At 40.3% G+C, this 17,511-nt stretch overlaps 1 protein-coding gene across 13 annotated transcripts in view; it reads right to left on the bottom strand.

The window, feature by feature from the left end:
* WDR27 (WD repeat domain 27) overlaps positions 1-17,511 on the bottom strand; it is a 101,562-nt gene that overhangs the window by 34,752 nt on the left and 49,299 nt on the right. For 11 of the 13 annotated variants that reach the window (XR_007243693.1, XR_007243692.1, XR_007243697.1 and 8 more), the window contains one exon: positions 11,256-11,353. The exons of the other annotated variants lie outside the window; for them this stretch is intronic. Coding sequence is in view for 7 of the 11 variants with exons in the window: in XM_048486960.1 (XP_048342917.1) it covers positions 11,256-11,353 (98 nt within the window). In the remaining 4 variants the exon portion in view is untranslated. Of the gene's footprint in view, positions 1-11,255; positions 11,354-17,511 lie in introns of those variants that run through there. 13 annotated transcript variants of the gene reach the window in all.

Raw genomic sequence — 17,511 nt, 5'->3', positions numbered from 1 at the left:
TTTTTTTTTAATGAACAAACTACCTAAAAGTTAAAACATTCATCTGGAAGAGGCTGACTTTCCATTTGCATCCATCCTTCCCCACCAAATGCAAACCCAATTTTTTAAAAAAATGTTACGTCTACCACATATAGATTTCAAGTATTCACAATACAGACAGTAGATCAAATGTCCAACAACACACTCTCCCCCCACTAACCTGAGTTCAGCTGGCTGCAAAAAAGCAGCCGACTGGAAAAGTAGTCTGGTAGGAACTACACTTCCCAGGACACCTTGTGCGCGAGTTGGGGCTCACAAGATCTCCTGGGAAGTATAGTTCCCACCAGGCTGCTTTTCCCACCAGGCTGCAAAAAACAGCTGGCTAAACTCAGATAAGGGGGGGCGGGGGGCGCTGAAGGGGTGTGTGGCCTGGGCGCCATTTTGCTCGGGGTACGATTCCCCCCCCCACACCACTGCAGGAACCAGAGATGTGTTTGCTTTATCTGAAGTTAACTAGCATAACATTACTCAGAGATATATTTTCCTTTTATTTCCTCAGAACTGTGTTCTCCTAATACAATGGCTATTTTCCTTCTATGTGCTCTAGTTTAATCTTTAGCAATAAAGCTTCTTTCCTGTTTAAAAAAGCAGACTGTGTCTGAAATGAATCCAGCACAGATTAGAGCAGAGGCACCCCCTTACAGCTGTGTTACATAAATGGGTTAGTGGGTGCCAGTCTCCTGACAGGAGACTGCTACTAAGGTAGGCGAGTTTAAAAGGCACTGTGATATTAGCATTGTAACCGATTTTAGTATTGTAGTTTTGAATGTTGTGAGCTGCCCTGAGCCCATCTGATGGGGAAGGGAAGTTTGGAAATCTAATAATTAATAAATGAACAGACAGACAGACAGACAGACAGACAGACAGACAGACAGACAGACAGACAGACAGACAGACAGATAGATACATGATTAACATTTTTGTACAATGACGTGTTGCACAGGAATAGTGTAATGTTACTTGGAAAAAAAAAAGAACCACTATGTATTTGAATAGCACTGCTCCAGAACACTGCAGCACTTGAATCCTTTGGTAATGCTAATCATGGGAAGGAGCTAGGGATCCCATTGTGGCAATCTATATTGAAAAGACAGACTGATCTCCTATTGTTTGGGGAATAAGGAAAGAGAACTTCTAGAACTTTTCAAATGTTAACTAAGAGAGCAGAGACTTGTGCTGTTGTAATGAAGTAGTAGCACTACAATGTTGCCAACCTTCCAATTAAAAAAAAATTCTTAAAAATTTAGACTGTAGCCTATTCCATTGCTTATTGTGTATTCTACTTCTGCATTAATCAACCTATTAGCTCAAAAGTAAATATTCAGCAGTCAATTAAGAGATGTTAACTTGAATGTAATTCATTTTGGAACAGTATTTTACTGTAGCATCCTTTTAGCAACACATGCTTACTTAGTCACTGATTTTGTGGCGATTTTCTGTTAGCCAAGGCATTAATGTCCAAGTCAAGGTTTGTGACAGACACCATTAAAATATCATGTTCACCTGTAAGTCTTGACCTACACTTGGGTCTCATAATTTTCCTCTTGGAAAAAGTTTGTTCACAGATGTATGTGGTGCTTCAAAGACTGTGAACATGCCTGCAGCAAATTTCTTGAGGTTGAGAAATATATCAGGTAGACCAGAACAGAGATCTAACAGACTATTTTCTTTGTAAATGTCTCTGAGATGATCACTGGCTTGCAAATCAATTTGTTCCATCTGGAAAAAATTACTTGTATGTTCTGGTGCTAATTCAAATTGATTCTGAAACATTCTTATTCCCTTTCCTTGCAACCTTAGATTCAATGTGTTCAGATGCTCTGTGATATCAATTAAGAAAGGCAAATAAAAAATCCATTCAGGGTTAGAAAGTACTTCTGGACCTTTTCTTTTCTCCTTAAGAAAAAATATCAACTTCATGATGAAGACTGAAAATAACATTTAAGGACTTTGCCTCTGCTAAGCCACACGACTTACGCATTGTACAACACATCTTCATTTTCTGCATCTATCTCTGTGAGAAAATTCTGAAGCTGACAAGAAGGCCATGATGCCTAATGTAATTAATGCTGGATGCAACAATACACATGACAGTTTCCCACTGAAGAATCTTACTATGCAAGGCTTGCTGATGGATGATGCAGTGAAATTGCATCAAAAGTGTACCATTTAATTTCAATATTTCTTAATTGAGTCTTGCAGCTACACCAGTTTTACATCCCAGCACATTTCTTGCACCATCAGTCGTGATGCTCCAATTTATCCCAACTTAGACCAAGATTTTTACTGATTTACACACCTTCAAGAATGTTTTCTACAGTTGTAGTGCCTTTCAGACTCTGCAGTACACACAACTCTTCTATAATTCTGAAGTTAGAATCTACCTCCCTGATAAATATTAGTAGTTGACCAATGTCTATAACGTCATTGTTCTCATCTAATGAAAAAAAATCAAAACTTTTTGCTTTGATAATCTGTAACATATGGGGCTCTTCTCCAAGTTCTTAAATATGCCTGGTAATTGTACATGCAGATGACAGACACAATTAACCCAAAATACTTTATCTGAGTACATTTCCTCCATTACTTTAACCATGCACTTCTCAACAAATTCACCATCCATGAATTGTATACTGCTCTCAGCAATACATTCAGCAACATAATAGCTGGTCCATAGAGTGGACTGGTTCTCCTCAAGGTGCTTTCTAAAACTATTTTGCTGCAAAAACATTGATTTTTAAGAGACTGTGTCTTGTTCACTCACACCTCTCCTTGATGTATCACATAACTTTTGTGACAGGATTCAAAAGACCCTTCCAAAATTGTACTCCTGTAATGTTAAGACAGTCAAGGCACGTTAGGCAAACTATTTTATCCTTGTTTAAAAGAAAGAAGTACTCAGTAGGCCATTAGACATTAAAGACATGGTGCTCATCTGTAGTGGTGTATTTGCCTAGGGAACCTGGGGTACCCCATGTCCCCGGGCGCCCCCTAGTGGAGGGCACAAAATTTTCAGGTCCGTTTGTGTGTGTTTTGTATTTTTTAGTGTTTTTTCAGTTTTCGGCCTGCAGGGGACGCAGTTTTTCGGCTAGCAATACCAAACTTTCAGGGATTTTTCAGGAGACCCTCCTGATGATACCGCCCAGGTTTGGTGAGGTTTGGGTCTGGGGATCCAAAGTTATGGACTCCCAAAAGGGGTGCCCCATCCCTTATTGTTTCCAATGGGAGCTAATAGGAGATGCGGGCTACACCTTTGAGGGTCCATAACTTTGGACCCCCTGAACCAAACTTCACCAAACCTGGGTGGTATCAGCAGGAGAGTCTCCTAAAGATACCCTGAAAGTTCAGTGCTGCTAGCTTAACAATTGTACCCCTGATAGCAGGCACACTCCAAATTTCCCCAGATTCTCCTTTTAAATCCACCCCCTTCGGCATGGACTTAAAGGGAGAATGTGAGGTCCACAGTTTAAAGATTGAAAGTGATGCTGTTTCAGGGTGGGGGAGAATCCATCCCAAAACAGCATCACTTTCAATGTTGTTTTAACTGGGGACCCCAGATTCTCCCTTTAAGGTGGATTTAAAAGAAGAATCTGGGCTCCCTAGTTTAAACACCATTGAAAGTGATGCTGATTGGGGGTGGATTCCACTGGAGGTGTTTTGTGAGAGATGATGCTGACATTTGTTTGGTAAATGTATGTTTTGCTGGGGGTGGGAGGTGTTTTGTGAGCTGGTACAAAAAAATCATTGTTTGGTCATGATGGGGGAGGGTGGCCGCCCATACCGGGTGTGTGTGTGCCAAACTCAGGATTTGTCCCTGGGCTCCAGTTTGCCTAGATATGCCTCTGCTCATATGCAATTTTCTGTCCCTTTGAAATGGCACTTTCTATTGCAGATATCTTCTTATAGAATTTTTAACAGAGCAGTAATTGAAGAGTTTCAGTATTATCCTTGAAAAAAATAAAAATATGAGAAGGCCAGACATCTCCTGTACCTGTTCACATACCTGCTTATATACATATACCCTGTTTCTCCAAAAATAAGACATCCCCTGAGAATAAGACATAGTAGAGGTTTTGCTGAAGTGCTAAATATAAAACATCCCCTGAAAGTAAGACGTAGCAAAGTTTTTGTTTGGAAGCATGCCCATCGAACAGTGGAGCAGAAAAATAAGACATTCCCTGAAGATAAGACATAGCGCATCTTTGGGAGCAAAAATTAATACAAGACACTGTCTTATTTTCGGAGAAACACGGTAGCAATTAACATAGTAATGCATAAAGAAGGAAAGTGAGTGATACAAGTACAAACAAAGCAGTCAGAATGACCACAATTCTACTATGGATAAAACCAAGCAGGGGCTGACAGAAGAAACTATGGAGACCAGAAGAAACAATGCTGCTATTGCAGTTTTTTTGCAAGTAAGGGCCAGGAAGAACAGCAGTAGGTGTTGCCTACTGAAGCAGGAAGAATAGTGTGGTTCTGAGGAAAAATGCCTTGATGGTGATGGCAGCAAACAAGCAGGTTGGAGAACCACTCAAAAAGACCTCAGAAGCTGCAGTTTTGGGGAGCTCTGGTTTATATCATACGTTCTACTTCTTGTTTTTGCATTGTTTTCTAACTTGTAATCCTAGTCCTATTTCATTGTTTATTGGATTATTTATGCTATTATTGATAACACTGACTATTCACCTGCCTTGAATCTCAGGAAGAAAGGGCAGGCTATAAATAATGAAATGAAATAAAATTGGGCCTGGAGACACTACTCACAACCCGTCAGTTATTTCAACATGTATTTCAACATTGTGGATGTTTCCCAGGATCTGATGCCACTCAGCAACCAGGCCACTGCAGTTTGGGTGGCTAAAGCTTCCCAGTTTTAATGGCACTCCTAACTAAGGCTAACTTTTGCCCCTTCAGGGAACCAATAGCAACAATCCTCCTTCATTGCAGTACAGGGTCAGCTAAACAGTTATTTGAGTGTCTAAAATTCACTAGACTGAATGCTGATAACAACAGGCTATGGTTTATGGAATTTCTTCCTGAAGGAAATATACTAGATCCACTTCACTGACTTTTGAAGACCTCCCTCTTTGATCCACAAGATGCTGAGAAATCATTTAAACAGTATCTTCTTTTAATGATTGGGGAGAGCATGGGGTATTTTAAGTCCTGAATTTTAATTTATTTTTTATTTTGAACTGTAAACTGTTTTGAGCATCTTGATTAAAAGCATGATATAAATGCAGGCAAAATATTTAGAAGAAGAAGAAAAAGAAAGAAGAGGAGTTTGGATTGCTATCCCCTCTTTCTCTTCTGTAAGGAGACTCAATGGGGCTTACAATCTCCTTTCCCTTCCCCCCCCCCCAAAAAAAACAAACACCCTATGAGGTGGGTGGAGCTGAGAGAGGTCCAAAGAGCTGTGACTAGCCCAAGGTCACCCAGCTGGCATCTGTTGGAGTGCACAAGTTAATCCAGTTCACCAGATAAGCCTCCACTGCTCAAGCGGCAGAGCAGGGAATCAAACCCGATTCTACAGATTAGAGTGCACCTGCTCTTAGCCACTATATCAGCAACAAAAATCAGCACAGAAAAATTAAGAACTTCTTTTTAAGAAAGATCTCCGTTTAAGAAAGAGACCCCTTTTAAGAAAGAGACCCCTTGAAAATGTAATTGGACCCCCTCCCTGTTTTTTTTTACAAATGATAACTCTTTTGGTCATAAAAAATATTGGAATTGCTACAACATTCACTTTCTTGCTGTTTTTTTGACACTAAAAATCACTTGAAAGCCATGAGCTGTGCCTTGTCCCAGTAATTCCAGTTTCGTTGCTCCCCAGCCCCAGTCTCAATCATTCAACAACCCCATATACATTAAAACATCAATGTCCTGATATGTTTCAGAGAAAGATGTGATGCTGGCTCAAGTAGGAGTTGACAGCATTTTCTATAATTAAACAGCCTGTTACATAATTTTAGGATGTTATAGGCATTGCTGAAGCAGCTGACAAGGGAGGCTAACATCCTTCACATGTGCTTCTGAGACAGAAAGTACACAGGACTGCCACAACTAACATCTGGTAGCTGTATAGTATAACAACCTGCCAAGTTCCATGTTATCCATTGTACAATGTGTAGCAAAGGGCATATAAAATGTGTGACACATTATATTTCAACAATAATTTGTTGAAGCTATTCTATTTTACCCATATGGCTTTTTTCTTCCAAAGCTGTTTTATTGAAAAGAGTTGTGGTGCCCTTTCACCTATTCTGCAGCAAATATAGTAAAACTTTTGTTAACCAGCACTCATGGTTAACCAGCACTCAACACCAGATAATTAAACTTACTGCTTTGCCCTACCCCCTACTGGACTCAGACACCAGGTTTACTGCTCAATGAAAACAGTGGAAGTAGACTTGGCCTTCTTAGATAACTAAAGATAAGCATGAACACATCACCTGAAAAATGTACCTAAAATGGATTTCAGAAATGATACCAATACTCCTACATTTTTGGGAAAATGACAGTCAAGGTATTTATGAACTAATCAAGCAACATTAAATTTGAACTGTTTGAAGTACACTCCCCTAACTTATGGCATCATACATAGAATAGAATAGAAGAATAGAATAGAATCTTTATTGGCCAAGTGTGATTGGACACACAAGGAATTTGTCTCCGGTGCATATGCTCTCAGTGTACATAAAAGAAAATACATTTGTCAAGAATCATAAGGTGGCAATGATTTACGTCGTAAATGGAGTTCTAGTAAGTGAATAGAAATAGTATAAAAGTGAATAGTAGAATAGAATAGAAGAATAGAATAGAATCTTTATTGGCCAAGTGTGATTGGACACACAAGGAATTTGTCTCCGGTGCATATGCTCTCAGTGTACATAAAAGAAAATACATTTGTCAAGAATCATAAGGTACAGCACTTAATGATTGTCATATAGGTCTAGTAAGTGAATAGAAATAGTATAAAGTGAATAGTATAAAGTGAATAGAAGCTCTGGTATGAATTTATTTATACCCAGCCCTACTATGACATTACAGTAGATCTGCAGTCACATCAAGAGAGGCAGAGCAAGAAGAAAAAAATAAAAATGGAAATGCAGAGAGAGAGAGAGAGAGAGAGAGAGAGAGAGAGAGAACCAGATTCCAAAAAAAGGAATAACGAAATTTATGAAACACTATATTTCAGAGACCATACCTAGACAACATTAAACTGCTCACCCAGCTTTTCCTTTTAACTAATTTACCATTCAGCCTCTCACCTTTAAATTAATATTTTAAAAGGAAGAGCAAGATAAGTAACCTGTGAAGCATTTTTTCAACTTTTCATTATACTCATGAATTGTAGTTACACCAATTGATTGCAAAAACATAAGGATATAACAAAGTCCATTTCACAAAGTGTCCCATTTTATTACTTTTTCACATTTGGCAGGGGTAATAAACCTCATAGTTTGGCAAGAAGTTACAAATGCCCTTAAAAATAAGATTAAATTATAAAACAATAACATGAGATCAACTGATCTTAAGCTGACCTCCAGACTCTCCAAAGTCGTTTTACCAACACCCTTAACTTGGACCTCTCTACAACTTACTGATTTACAGCTTTCTCCCCACATATGCCCTTTCCTGTACTACAGCTCTTTTTTGTAATCATGTATATGTGGGGGAGGGTTTAAGCCAGCCAAAATTGGATATATTTTCAAGGCTAAAAACAGCTGATTAGTTAATTCTAATTTTCTATGCTCATTGATTGCAAATAGGACTGACCCCCCGTGTGCTTTTTTGACTTTTAAAAATCTGCCTTGCAGCTTGCAGCCATTTTATTCATTCTCTCAGGAAGCACACGGGTTACTACCTCAGCCTATCATCAGGCCTAAATAAAACTGCTATAGATAGAAACCATTACAAGATGGGGACTGTCATCTTGAACGCTGGCAACAGGGTTGCTATGTCACCCTCAGCAACTGGCAGGGAATGAGGGAACTTACCAACAATGGAGGGAGACCATCATGATGTCACTTCTGGATGTTGTCAGATTGACAACATTGAGAGAGATGTTCTGATATCTGGGTCAAAACTCTATGATAGAAGCTGTTCATACCAGAGAGTTTTGCCCAAATTTCAGGCTGTTTCTCTTGATGTTGTTGGTGTGATAATGTCACTTCCGGAAGTGATACACGCATAGGTGATATCAAGGGCTAGGCCTCATTTTAAGCCCGGTGAGCCCCCTGCTGGCCAGCTGGATGACACTGGGAGAGGAGGCCCAAAGCAGGGTATCCCCTGCCTCCAGCAGGTCTGGCAACCCTAGCTATCAAGCATGTTTGCCAATAGTTAGAGCTTATGCTGAAGTGTGTGTGGGACAAGAAACAGCATTGTCCAGCTGAGATACACAACCATCCTCACAATTGATGGCAGGTAACCCAATTACATGGGAGCACCTATCCCTCCCACATGTAGTAAACCCACAATTCATAGAAAATCATTTCTAGTTTGATAAGACAGCTGGAAGCAATCTGGGAAAACATTGACAGGGTAGAGAACCTCACATAAGACACAGTGTAAGAACTGCTTCTTGCATTTAAAAAACTCTTCCAATATGAAAAAGATTACTTCTGGGGAAAAGGGTTAAAAATGCAGAAGAAGAACAAGAACCCAAGATGTGCTAAGCTCTTTCCTGACCATATGATATATCTACATCTGTGGTAGTATTTATCAAGTCTAAACTGACTGACAAGAGAAGCCTTCAGCTGAAAAGCCTTTAGATTGTGGATCAAAGAATAAGGCATCATAACCATTGTTATCTCACTAAGACAGTGGTGGCGAACCTATGGCACGGGTGCCAGAGGTGGCACTCAGAGCCCTCTCTGTGGGCACGAGTAAACAGAGCTACCCTCCCCCCTCCCCCCACACATCTAGGCTGGCCTGGGCCACTGGGCTTGATTATTAGCATTAACCTAAGACCTAGTTTTGGGGAAGCCGTGTAGGTAACCCTGTTAAGCGCTGTTAAACCCCACTGATTTTCATGTGAAGAACTAAAGTGTGATCCTTCACCTGTGAGTAAGCTCGGTTGCTGGCAATGAGGCTTGCTTCTGAGTAAACCCTCCTAGGGTCGTGATTCACCCATTCGAAGTGTTGCATGGTTGCTTCAATGCAAAGCCACCAACTACCACCAAGCTTACTCCCAAGTAACGCACACCTCGGAGCCAACTGTTTTTTTCTAAACTAAAACCTCAGTATTCAGATTAAATTGCCGTGTTGGCACTTCGCAATAAATGAGTGGGTTTTGGGTTGCAATTTGGGCACTCGGTCTCGAAAAGGTTCGCCATCACTGCACTAAGACCATACAGCAAAAGACAGAAAACACTCTCACTATGTCATCTTGGATGTGCTGCTTGCATACTATATGAGTGCAAAGCATGCACACTGTTATTCAGGTTAGTGGCAGCAATATAACCTAGATGTTATAATAACATATTTCAGATGGTAAAAATAAAAGCTCTGGAAGATTTATGTCTTCTCATATGCTCATCAGAAAACTGGTCTCATTCATCTGGAACATGAACTCCAGAAAGCCAGCATAGTATAGTGTTTAATGTTTAGAGACCAGGCTGTCTCCCACATGGGTTATCTACCCCAAGTTCTAGACTTTTGGAAAGCCCCCCCCCCCCCCCCCGTTTCCCACAGCCTTGTGGTTCATTCATACACTTCTGGGCGTTTCACTGGCTTTTCTCTAATCTTTCTCAAACTTTCTGTGCTCCAAAGTTTTGGGAAATACTACAGTAAAGCCTAGATGCATGTTCTGTGGGTAGGAATATTTGGATTTTTTGCTATCCTGACCTAATCTGTGGCAACCATTTCCTCCTACTGATACTGGAGGGCTTTGATTTTTTTTTAAACTGGCACTAGAATATTATTGTATACTGTTATACCGACAGGTGTAGCAGCTATTCTGACTTTCCAGATTTATTTTTTTTAAGTATGTCTCTATTCTCTTCCATTTTGGAGACATAAGGGGGAAAACATATCTCTACACAGGAAGATGCTGGAATCTGACTTTTGTTTTTAAAATAAAACCTGGGAATTCAAAGAAACTGCTGCACATATAGGTACAACAGTAGTAACCCAGAGCAGTGCGGGTAACCACTTCCAGGTGATTGGGGCAGGGAAACGGTGGGGAAACCTGCCAAGTGGAACCACCAATGCGCCTGCACTTAACTGCAGTCACGCTTGTAATGGGAAAACACAAAACTCCTGTCCCTGTCTGAAAGATAGCTAGGATTGAAAGTTCCAGATTCAAATATGTGAAACACATTATTTATTTATTTATTTATTTATTTTTATTGTTGCATTTTTATACAGCCCTCCCCCGGAGGTTATCTTGGGCCAATCATCTCTCTCAGCCTAATCTGAGGTTATTTTGATGACAAAGGTAAGAACATTTCAAGACTTTTTGAGATTCTTAGAGAAAAGTGGGATAAAATTCAGAGCAGACAGATGAATATTTAAAAAATGGGGACACAAGCACTTTCATATTCAAAAACATGGTGGATAAAAAAATCTGGTTAGAGGAAAAAGGAGCAAACATGAAGAATATCAAAACTATAATTTAACTAAAAGAAAGGAGTTTTAAAAGCAATAAGGTAACAGAAAATGAGAGCCAGGGAAACTGTGAAGTCAAGAGAAAAATAACAGAATCAAAACAATATGAGGTAAAAGAATCGGTTCTGCTGTTCACAAAATAATATAACTACTTTTTCTACTCTACAAACAACTATTTTTTCATATCTAGGAAGCTGAGAAAAACATAACCAAAACAGGTTGTTGTGGGTTTTCCAAGCTGTGTGGCCATGGTCTGGTAGATCTTGTTCCTAACGTTTTGCCTGCATCTGTGACTGGCATCTGCAGAGGTGTATCACAGAGAGAAGTCTGTTACACACTGTGTCCAGACACAGTGTGTAACAGCGTGTAACTGGACACAGTGTGTAACAGACTTCCCTCTGTGATAAACCAGTCACAGATGCAGGCGAAACATTAGGAACAAGATCTACCAGACCACAACCATACAGCCTGGAAAACCCACAACCAGTTGAATCTGGCTGTGAAAGCCTTTGAGAATACATAATCAAAACAGTTTCATCTGTTCAAAATGCAAGCATGTTTTGAAACAATTTTCTGTTTGTCATAAAACGAAGTGTGGTTACCTTAGTGTTCTCAAATCCCAGAGTTTTATGCCATCACCAATTGCAGTTGTTAAGAAAAGATTGTACGCGCCAAACTGTTGAGTGCTAAAAACTGACCCCTACAAGGTGAAAAAAAATGTTTGAAATTGTTGAATTCCGTAGAGATCATCAGCCTATATGAACTTGAACTGGAAAGAATATATATGTGAGCCTTAGAGGTCCACTAGTATGTCACAGTTCTCATAACTTCAAAACAACAATCTGATTATCATCTTTTCTAACTAGTTTCTTGCTATTTCCACATAGTCTGCCTCTTTGAGAAAGCAAGATATTCAGATGATCAAATTGTTAGCAAGAAAATCCATTTATGTTACAAATGTTAAAACCAAGATACTTAGCATAAGAAGTCATTAGAAAGTAATTTGTAATGGCCTATTTGGCAAATGTTGCAACTACTGGCAATGAGGGTTAAGATGTCTTCCAAAAGTAAGCCTTCTCAGAAGAGTAAAATTTTCCTTCACTCAAAAAGTCATAGTGGAAACAAATCATAGCTATACCCTGTTCAGGATAAAGATGAGAATGAGGTTCTGCGTTGTGCACAGGAAGTGACACAAAGTTACTTCCACAGGAGAAAATAGTGCCAAATCTAAATAAACATTAAAGAATGATTTCTATGTGCAGTTTTTCTTTAAAACATCCTTTGGCATTATTAAACTTGGAATTTTGTTTTAAGATAATTTTTATTGCTTTAAACCAGCACTGGTGAAAATCTGCCTCTTTTCATTCGGCAACACACACACACACACACTCACACACACACACACCCCATATAAGAAAAAGACTGATGGAGCAACAGCAGGAGAAATGAGGGTGAAAATGGCCAATGAGGCAGAACCAGGAGTAACAATTCCAGCTCCACAATTATTATTTGAATGCTACTGTTCCGTTTCCGGGCTCAGTGAGGAAAGTCACTGCTGCTCCAGGTGGCTCGGGGATTCCTCGGCCACTCTGGAGGCTGGAAAGACAGCTGCTACTGCTACAATTAGCTTGGGGCTTCCCCAGCTGTTCCTACTTTACGCAAAAGATGCTTTCACATACACAAGGTCAGTGAAAAACATTCAATTAACGTGAAAGACATTAAACAAGGTAGGCGCTAGGACCACAGCGGAGCATTCAGTTAAGAAGTTCCAGGAAGAAGCTAGGAAGAGGCAGCAGATTGATCTACAATCAAGCTCTCATCTTTATTCTGAACAAGATATACCATTAGAAGTGCAGTATTGCCCTACAAAATACAAATAGTGTGTCCTTGCCTTACTTTGCTAATAAGTATTCCATTTATTTATTTTATTTGAAACATTTATTAGATGCTTTTCTACCTTGTGGAACTCAAGGTTGCTTACAATTAAATTAAGCAATGATTATAAAAGCACATAAAAGATGACAATTTAAAATCTCCAATTAGGATTGCCAATAAATAAAAACTAACTTACTTAATGCAGTCCTAAAGAATATTGTCTTCAATTACCTCCTGAAGTTTGAAAGTGAGGGAGCCTGCTTCACCTGTTTCATAATTGTGGAGCTGTCACTGAAAAGGCCCTCTTTCAGTTGTCCCCCAGATGAGCTTCTTTGATTGGTGGGGCAGTCAGGAGGGCCTCTCTTCGTTATCTTAATTCTTGGACTGGAACACATGGGAGAAGACTGTCCTTCAGATACCCCAGTCCCAAGCCAAATAACGTTTCAAAGGAGAAAACTTTGAATTGGGCTTGGAAAAGGATCAGTAGCCAGTGTAATTGCTGTAGTGTCAGAGTCAAATGCTCTTGATAGCTGGCCATGACCAGCAGTCCAGCTGCAACATTCTGTACTAGCTTCAGCTTCTGAACACTCTTTAAGGGTAACCCCAAGACTTACAGCACATTGCTATAGCCTACCCTAGATGTAATTAAGGCATGGTTCACTGTGGCTAGATCTGATTGACCCAGAAATGAGCATAGCTGGTTCGCCAGCTGAAGCTGGGCAAAGACAGCCAGCACAACCACTTGATTTTATAGGGTAAGTGCTGTGTCAAGCAGCCCTTCCAGGCTGCGAACCTACCCCTAACCCAGTAGCCCTACCTAACACAGAGGAGATCTCAAGTCCACACTTTGCCTTTATACTAATCCAGAGAAGATATATTGTCAGGATTGTTTCAGCTTATCCACCCTCCTCTATCCCATTTCGACTGCAAGCATCGGTTCAGAACTTCAATAGAATTCTCAGAATTAGGTAGAAAAAGAACACAGGGGTGGTTATCATCTGCATATGGGTTACACAGGAGCCCATACCTGCTGATGACCTTCCCCAGTGGCTTCATATAGACATTAAAAAGCTTGGGGGGTAAGCTTGAACCCTGCAGAACCCCAATAGCCATGGAGCACAACAGTATCTTCACACACACACACACACACACGGACTCAAAACACCATAATAGCATGTCCCAATGCTGACAGGTGACTCAGTAGGACACTGTGGTCAATAGTATTGAAGGCTGCTAAAAGGTCCGAAAAACTGGCAGGGTCACATTCCCCTTGTCTAGTTCTCAATCAAGGTGACCAAAGCAATCTATGTTTAAATGACAGCCTGAAGCCAGATTGAAAAATGTCTGGAAAAATCTGTTTCTTCCAAGAACCTCTGGAGCTGAGAAACTACCACCTGCTCTAAAACACTGCTCAAGAATGGAAGTTTGGAGAATGGCTAGAAGTTCTCCAATGTAGGTGGGCCCAGGGAATGTTTTTTCCAGAACTATTTCTCAGTTTAGAGCTCATTATCCTTCCTACAAATGCTATCTGCCAAGTTACTCACTCATGCTCTTTTATGACTAATGAACCCAGTGAAAACAGTATTGTTTCATATGTCTGTCTCAAGGAGGACTCTAAAATTAATTGGCCTCAGATCAGCAAGACTGCTGACCTATAGTCATGACTGGGTTTTCTATTTCATAATATACTGTTGTGACAAAGAAAACTAGTTCAGTAACAGTCAAGCAGTTTCATAATTGTATTGTCGAAGGACACAGAATATTATTTGAAAACACAGAAATTCTAGACCAGTCTGACAACCACTACATAGAGAAGCCATTGAAATCCACAAGCACATGGACAATTTCAACAGAACGGAAGAAACCATGAAAATGAACAGAACTTGGCTGCCAGTGTTGAAAAACACTAGAGTCAAGACAGTGACTAATCAGCTCCACACAAACACAGGATGACTATAGACAATATACAATGAAAGGGAACAAAGGCCAGGCTACTTCTATTCATATGCCCACACCTATTGACCTTGCCATCTTCATTGTTACTCACATGCTGCATACTTCATTGTTACTCACTTGCCAGACTACTTCTATTCATATGCCCTCACCTATTGACCTTGCTATCTTAATTGTTACTCACAGGTTTATATACTCTACTTGCTTTACTTTCCTGTTATCAGATCCTCTGAAGATGCCAGCCACAGATGCAGGCGAAACATCAGGAGAGAATGCTGCTAGAACATGGCCATACAGCCCGGAAACCACACAGCACCTCAGTTTCACAATTCTTTTCATCATCTGTATCTAGCTAATAACCAAGTTAGGCTGAATTCATAAAGTGAATTAATGGAGGATAGGGCTATCCATGGCTATTAGTCAAAATGGCTACTAATTATAATGCATAACTATCCTCTTCAATATCAGATGAGCATGCTTACTATATTAGACACTGTGGAGAACAGGAAGGATACTGTTTGGCTTAAGGGTGGCTTAAGTCTCAACTTGTGGCCACTGGCATAACATGCTGAATGGCCAGGAGGGAGATGACTAACACCAGCCCCGCCCCCACTACGCCAGTGACATGCAAGAGGAATCAGCCCTCCACTGGGGTAAGTGACCTGGGGAGGACAAATCCGCCAGAGCAGCCTTGGGCACTTCAACGGATGCATTCTCTCCCCCAACCCCCGATGGGACTTTTTCATTTCATTTCATTTCATTTTAACCTTTAATGGCATATAACCCCGATGGGACTTAAGAAAGCTATCTGTACACAAATAACATCCTTCACTTTTAATACATAAAACTTGTACAATAGTACTGTGAGCCTCATTATTCTAAGAAGTAGCCTACTAATTATTTGGGGGAGGGTCATTAACAGACCATAGATCTTAAGGCCTTCCCCTGATGTTTCCACCAAGCACTTGTATTTAGTTAAGAAGCATCAGCAAGTGCATATTGCAATTGCTAACACTCACTTCCACCCAAAAGTTATTTGAAAATCCTGCGGATCAGAGATGATAAAAAAAACACTAACCATTATTTTCATTATAACAGTATTTTATTTCAGACACAGTTTAAATCTATAGCTAGTACTGTGTTTAGAACTAAGAAATGGGTTTCACATCCCAGCTCAGCCACAGGCTCACCAAATAGAAAATCACCAGCTCTGATCTGAAGTTCCTTGAATACCCCAATGTGCTCATGTGTTGCTCCACTGATTTAACAGAGAGGAGGCACAGCAAAATCAAGAAGGCACAGGGAGCTCATTTTTGGGCTTCAAGTACCCTGTCTTTTCAGCTGCTGCCAAAATACATAGACAAGGCCCCCTAATCACTCTTAGCTGTGTAATTTGTGTTATTCTAGATCAATCACATACATGCACATATACATCAATCATATACATGCACATAACACACCTCTGCAGTTATCTTGGGTTAACTAGCAACATTTTATTCTTTAACTGATCATAAGTGTGACTGAATGTCAAACAATGAGCAATCATACTAACTGGTTCAAGGTTAGATGACTTCCCATGTTACGTTGGACGTCTATCCCTTTTCAGATGGTAGATAGTATATAAGGGGGAAGTATATAAACCAATCTACCTCTTAATGAGCACTTTTGATAAATATATGCCATTTCTGTTTAATGCCACAATCCAAGCAAGGATGAAGCAGGCTTAAGCCAACTGATAGCCAAGGGTGCTGGATTGTTGCCTTTGTATTTGAGAACAAAGTAATCATAGACTGTCCATGTAATGATATAAAAGCAGTAGCATGTTTTATTAAAAACAGGCTGCTTTGGTCATTTTACATAAGAGTTCATCTGACTTCTATTAATATTATTTCAGTGTCAACATCCTCATCTATTCCAACAGCATGTAGTTGTCAAAGGCAATGATCTAGAGAAATTCAACTTGTCCACCCGGGCCTCTCTTCTTTTTTATTCCCCTGAAAGTAGCTCCTTCAAGTCTTTCCATGTGCCTAAAGGGACTTGCTGGATTGCAGCCGGAGTGTTTTAACACTAAGCATTTCACTTTAAAGTTTGAATGTATGTTACAAAACTGAAAAAGTTGATTTAGGATTGTAATCTTCAGTTTTCCATAAAAAACAAGCTCCAATTTCTCTTCCCATGTGAATGTGTGTCCACAACTTCAAAATGTGTTCTGCCTAAGTAACTTGAAGTTGTTCTGCTGACAGTGCAAAAAGAAAGCCAGAAAAAGTATAAGCAGTAACGTTTTACAAATAATACTGCAAGAGTTTAGCAAAGTTAAGTGTTATACCAGACCAGTCTCTCAGAAAACCGCAAAAACCTATGCTAAAGTCATTCCAAAGAACCATCTTAAAACCACAAAATAAAAGGCACTGAGTACTGAACTGGACTGCTGTCTGTAGCCTAATCAATGAGCTTTGGTTAGCAGAAAGACAAAGCTGGGCATGAGTAATGAAAACAATATCCCAACATGAGTCTAATCCCTAAACGGTGTACAAACTGCTAAAAAAGCCTTCAGAATTTGAAGAGGTTCTTTGTCCTCTGCTCAGAATCACTCTATTCTAACTATAATATTGTAGCAAAATACTGATTGAAAAGCATGCTAAGTCCAAAAGTACATTTGGGACTTGGTGACTTGGGAGGTCAATGTATGCTCATAGGGCAGTGGTGAAACTCCCAGGGGATGGGGGGTGCGCGATGCACCAAGTGCATGGATTTGGGTCATGTGAACTCTGCCCGGCCCCTCCCCCTTTCCCTCAAGAAGGCCTCCCACACACACTTACTTTAGAAAATCGAGCAGGCTGCAGAACAGGCCTTCCTGTTCTGGTGGGAACTACATTTCCCAGGAGACCTTGGGAAATGTAGTTCCCACCAGAACAGGAAGGCCTGTTCTCCTGTCTGCTCGGTTTTCTAAAGGAAGTGGGAGTGGGAGTGGGCGCTGCGGGGGGGCGCCGCAGGGTGGGGGGCAAAAAATCCAGAGTGCGCACCGGGCAC

The sequence above is a fragment of the Sphaerodactylus townsendi genome, linkage group LG01 (genome assembly GCF_021028975.2).
Source record: "Sphaerodactylus townsendi isolate TG3544 linkage group LG01, MPM_Stown_v2.3, whole genome shotgun sequence".
NCBI classification, from domain to species: Eukaryota; Metazoa; Chordata; class Lepidosauria; order Squamata; family Sphaerodactylidae; genus Sphaerodactylus; species Sphaerodactylus townsendi.
Note: the sequence above shows the minus strand (reverse complement) of the source record. Positions and strands in the feature narration are given on the sequence as shown.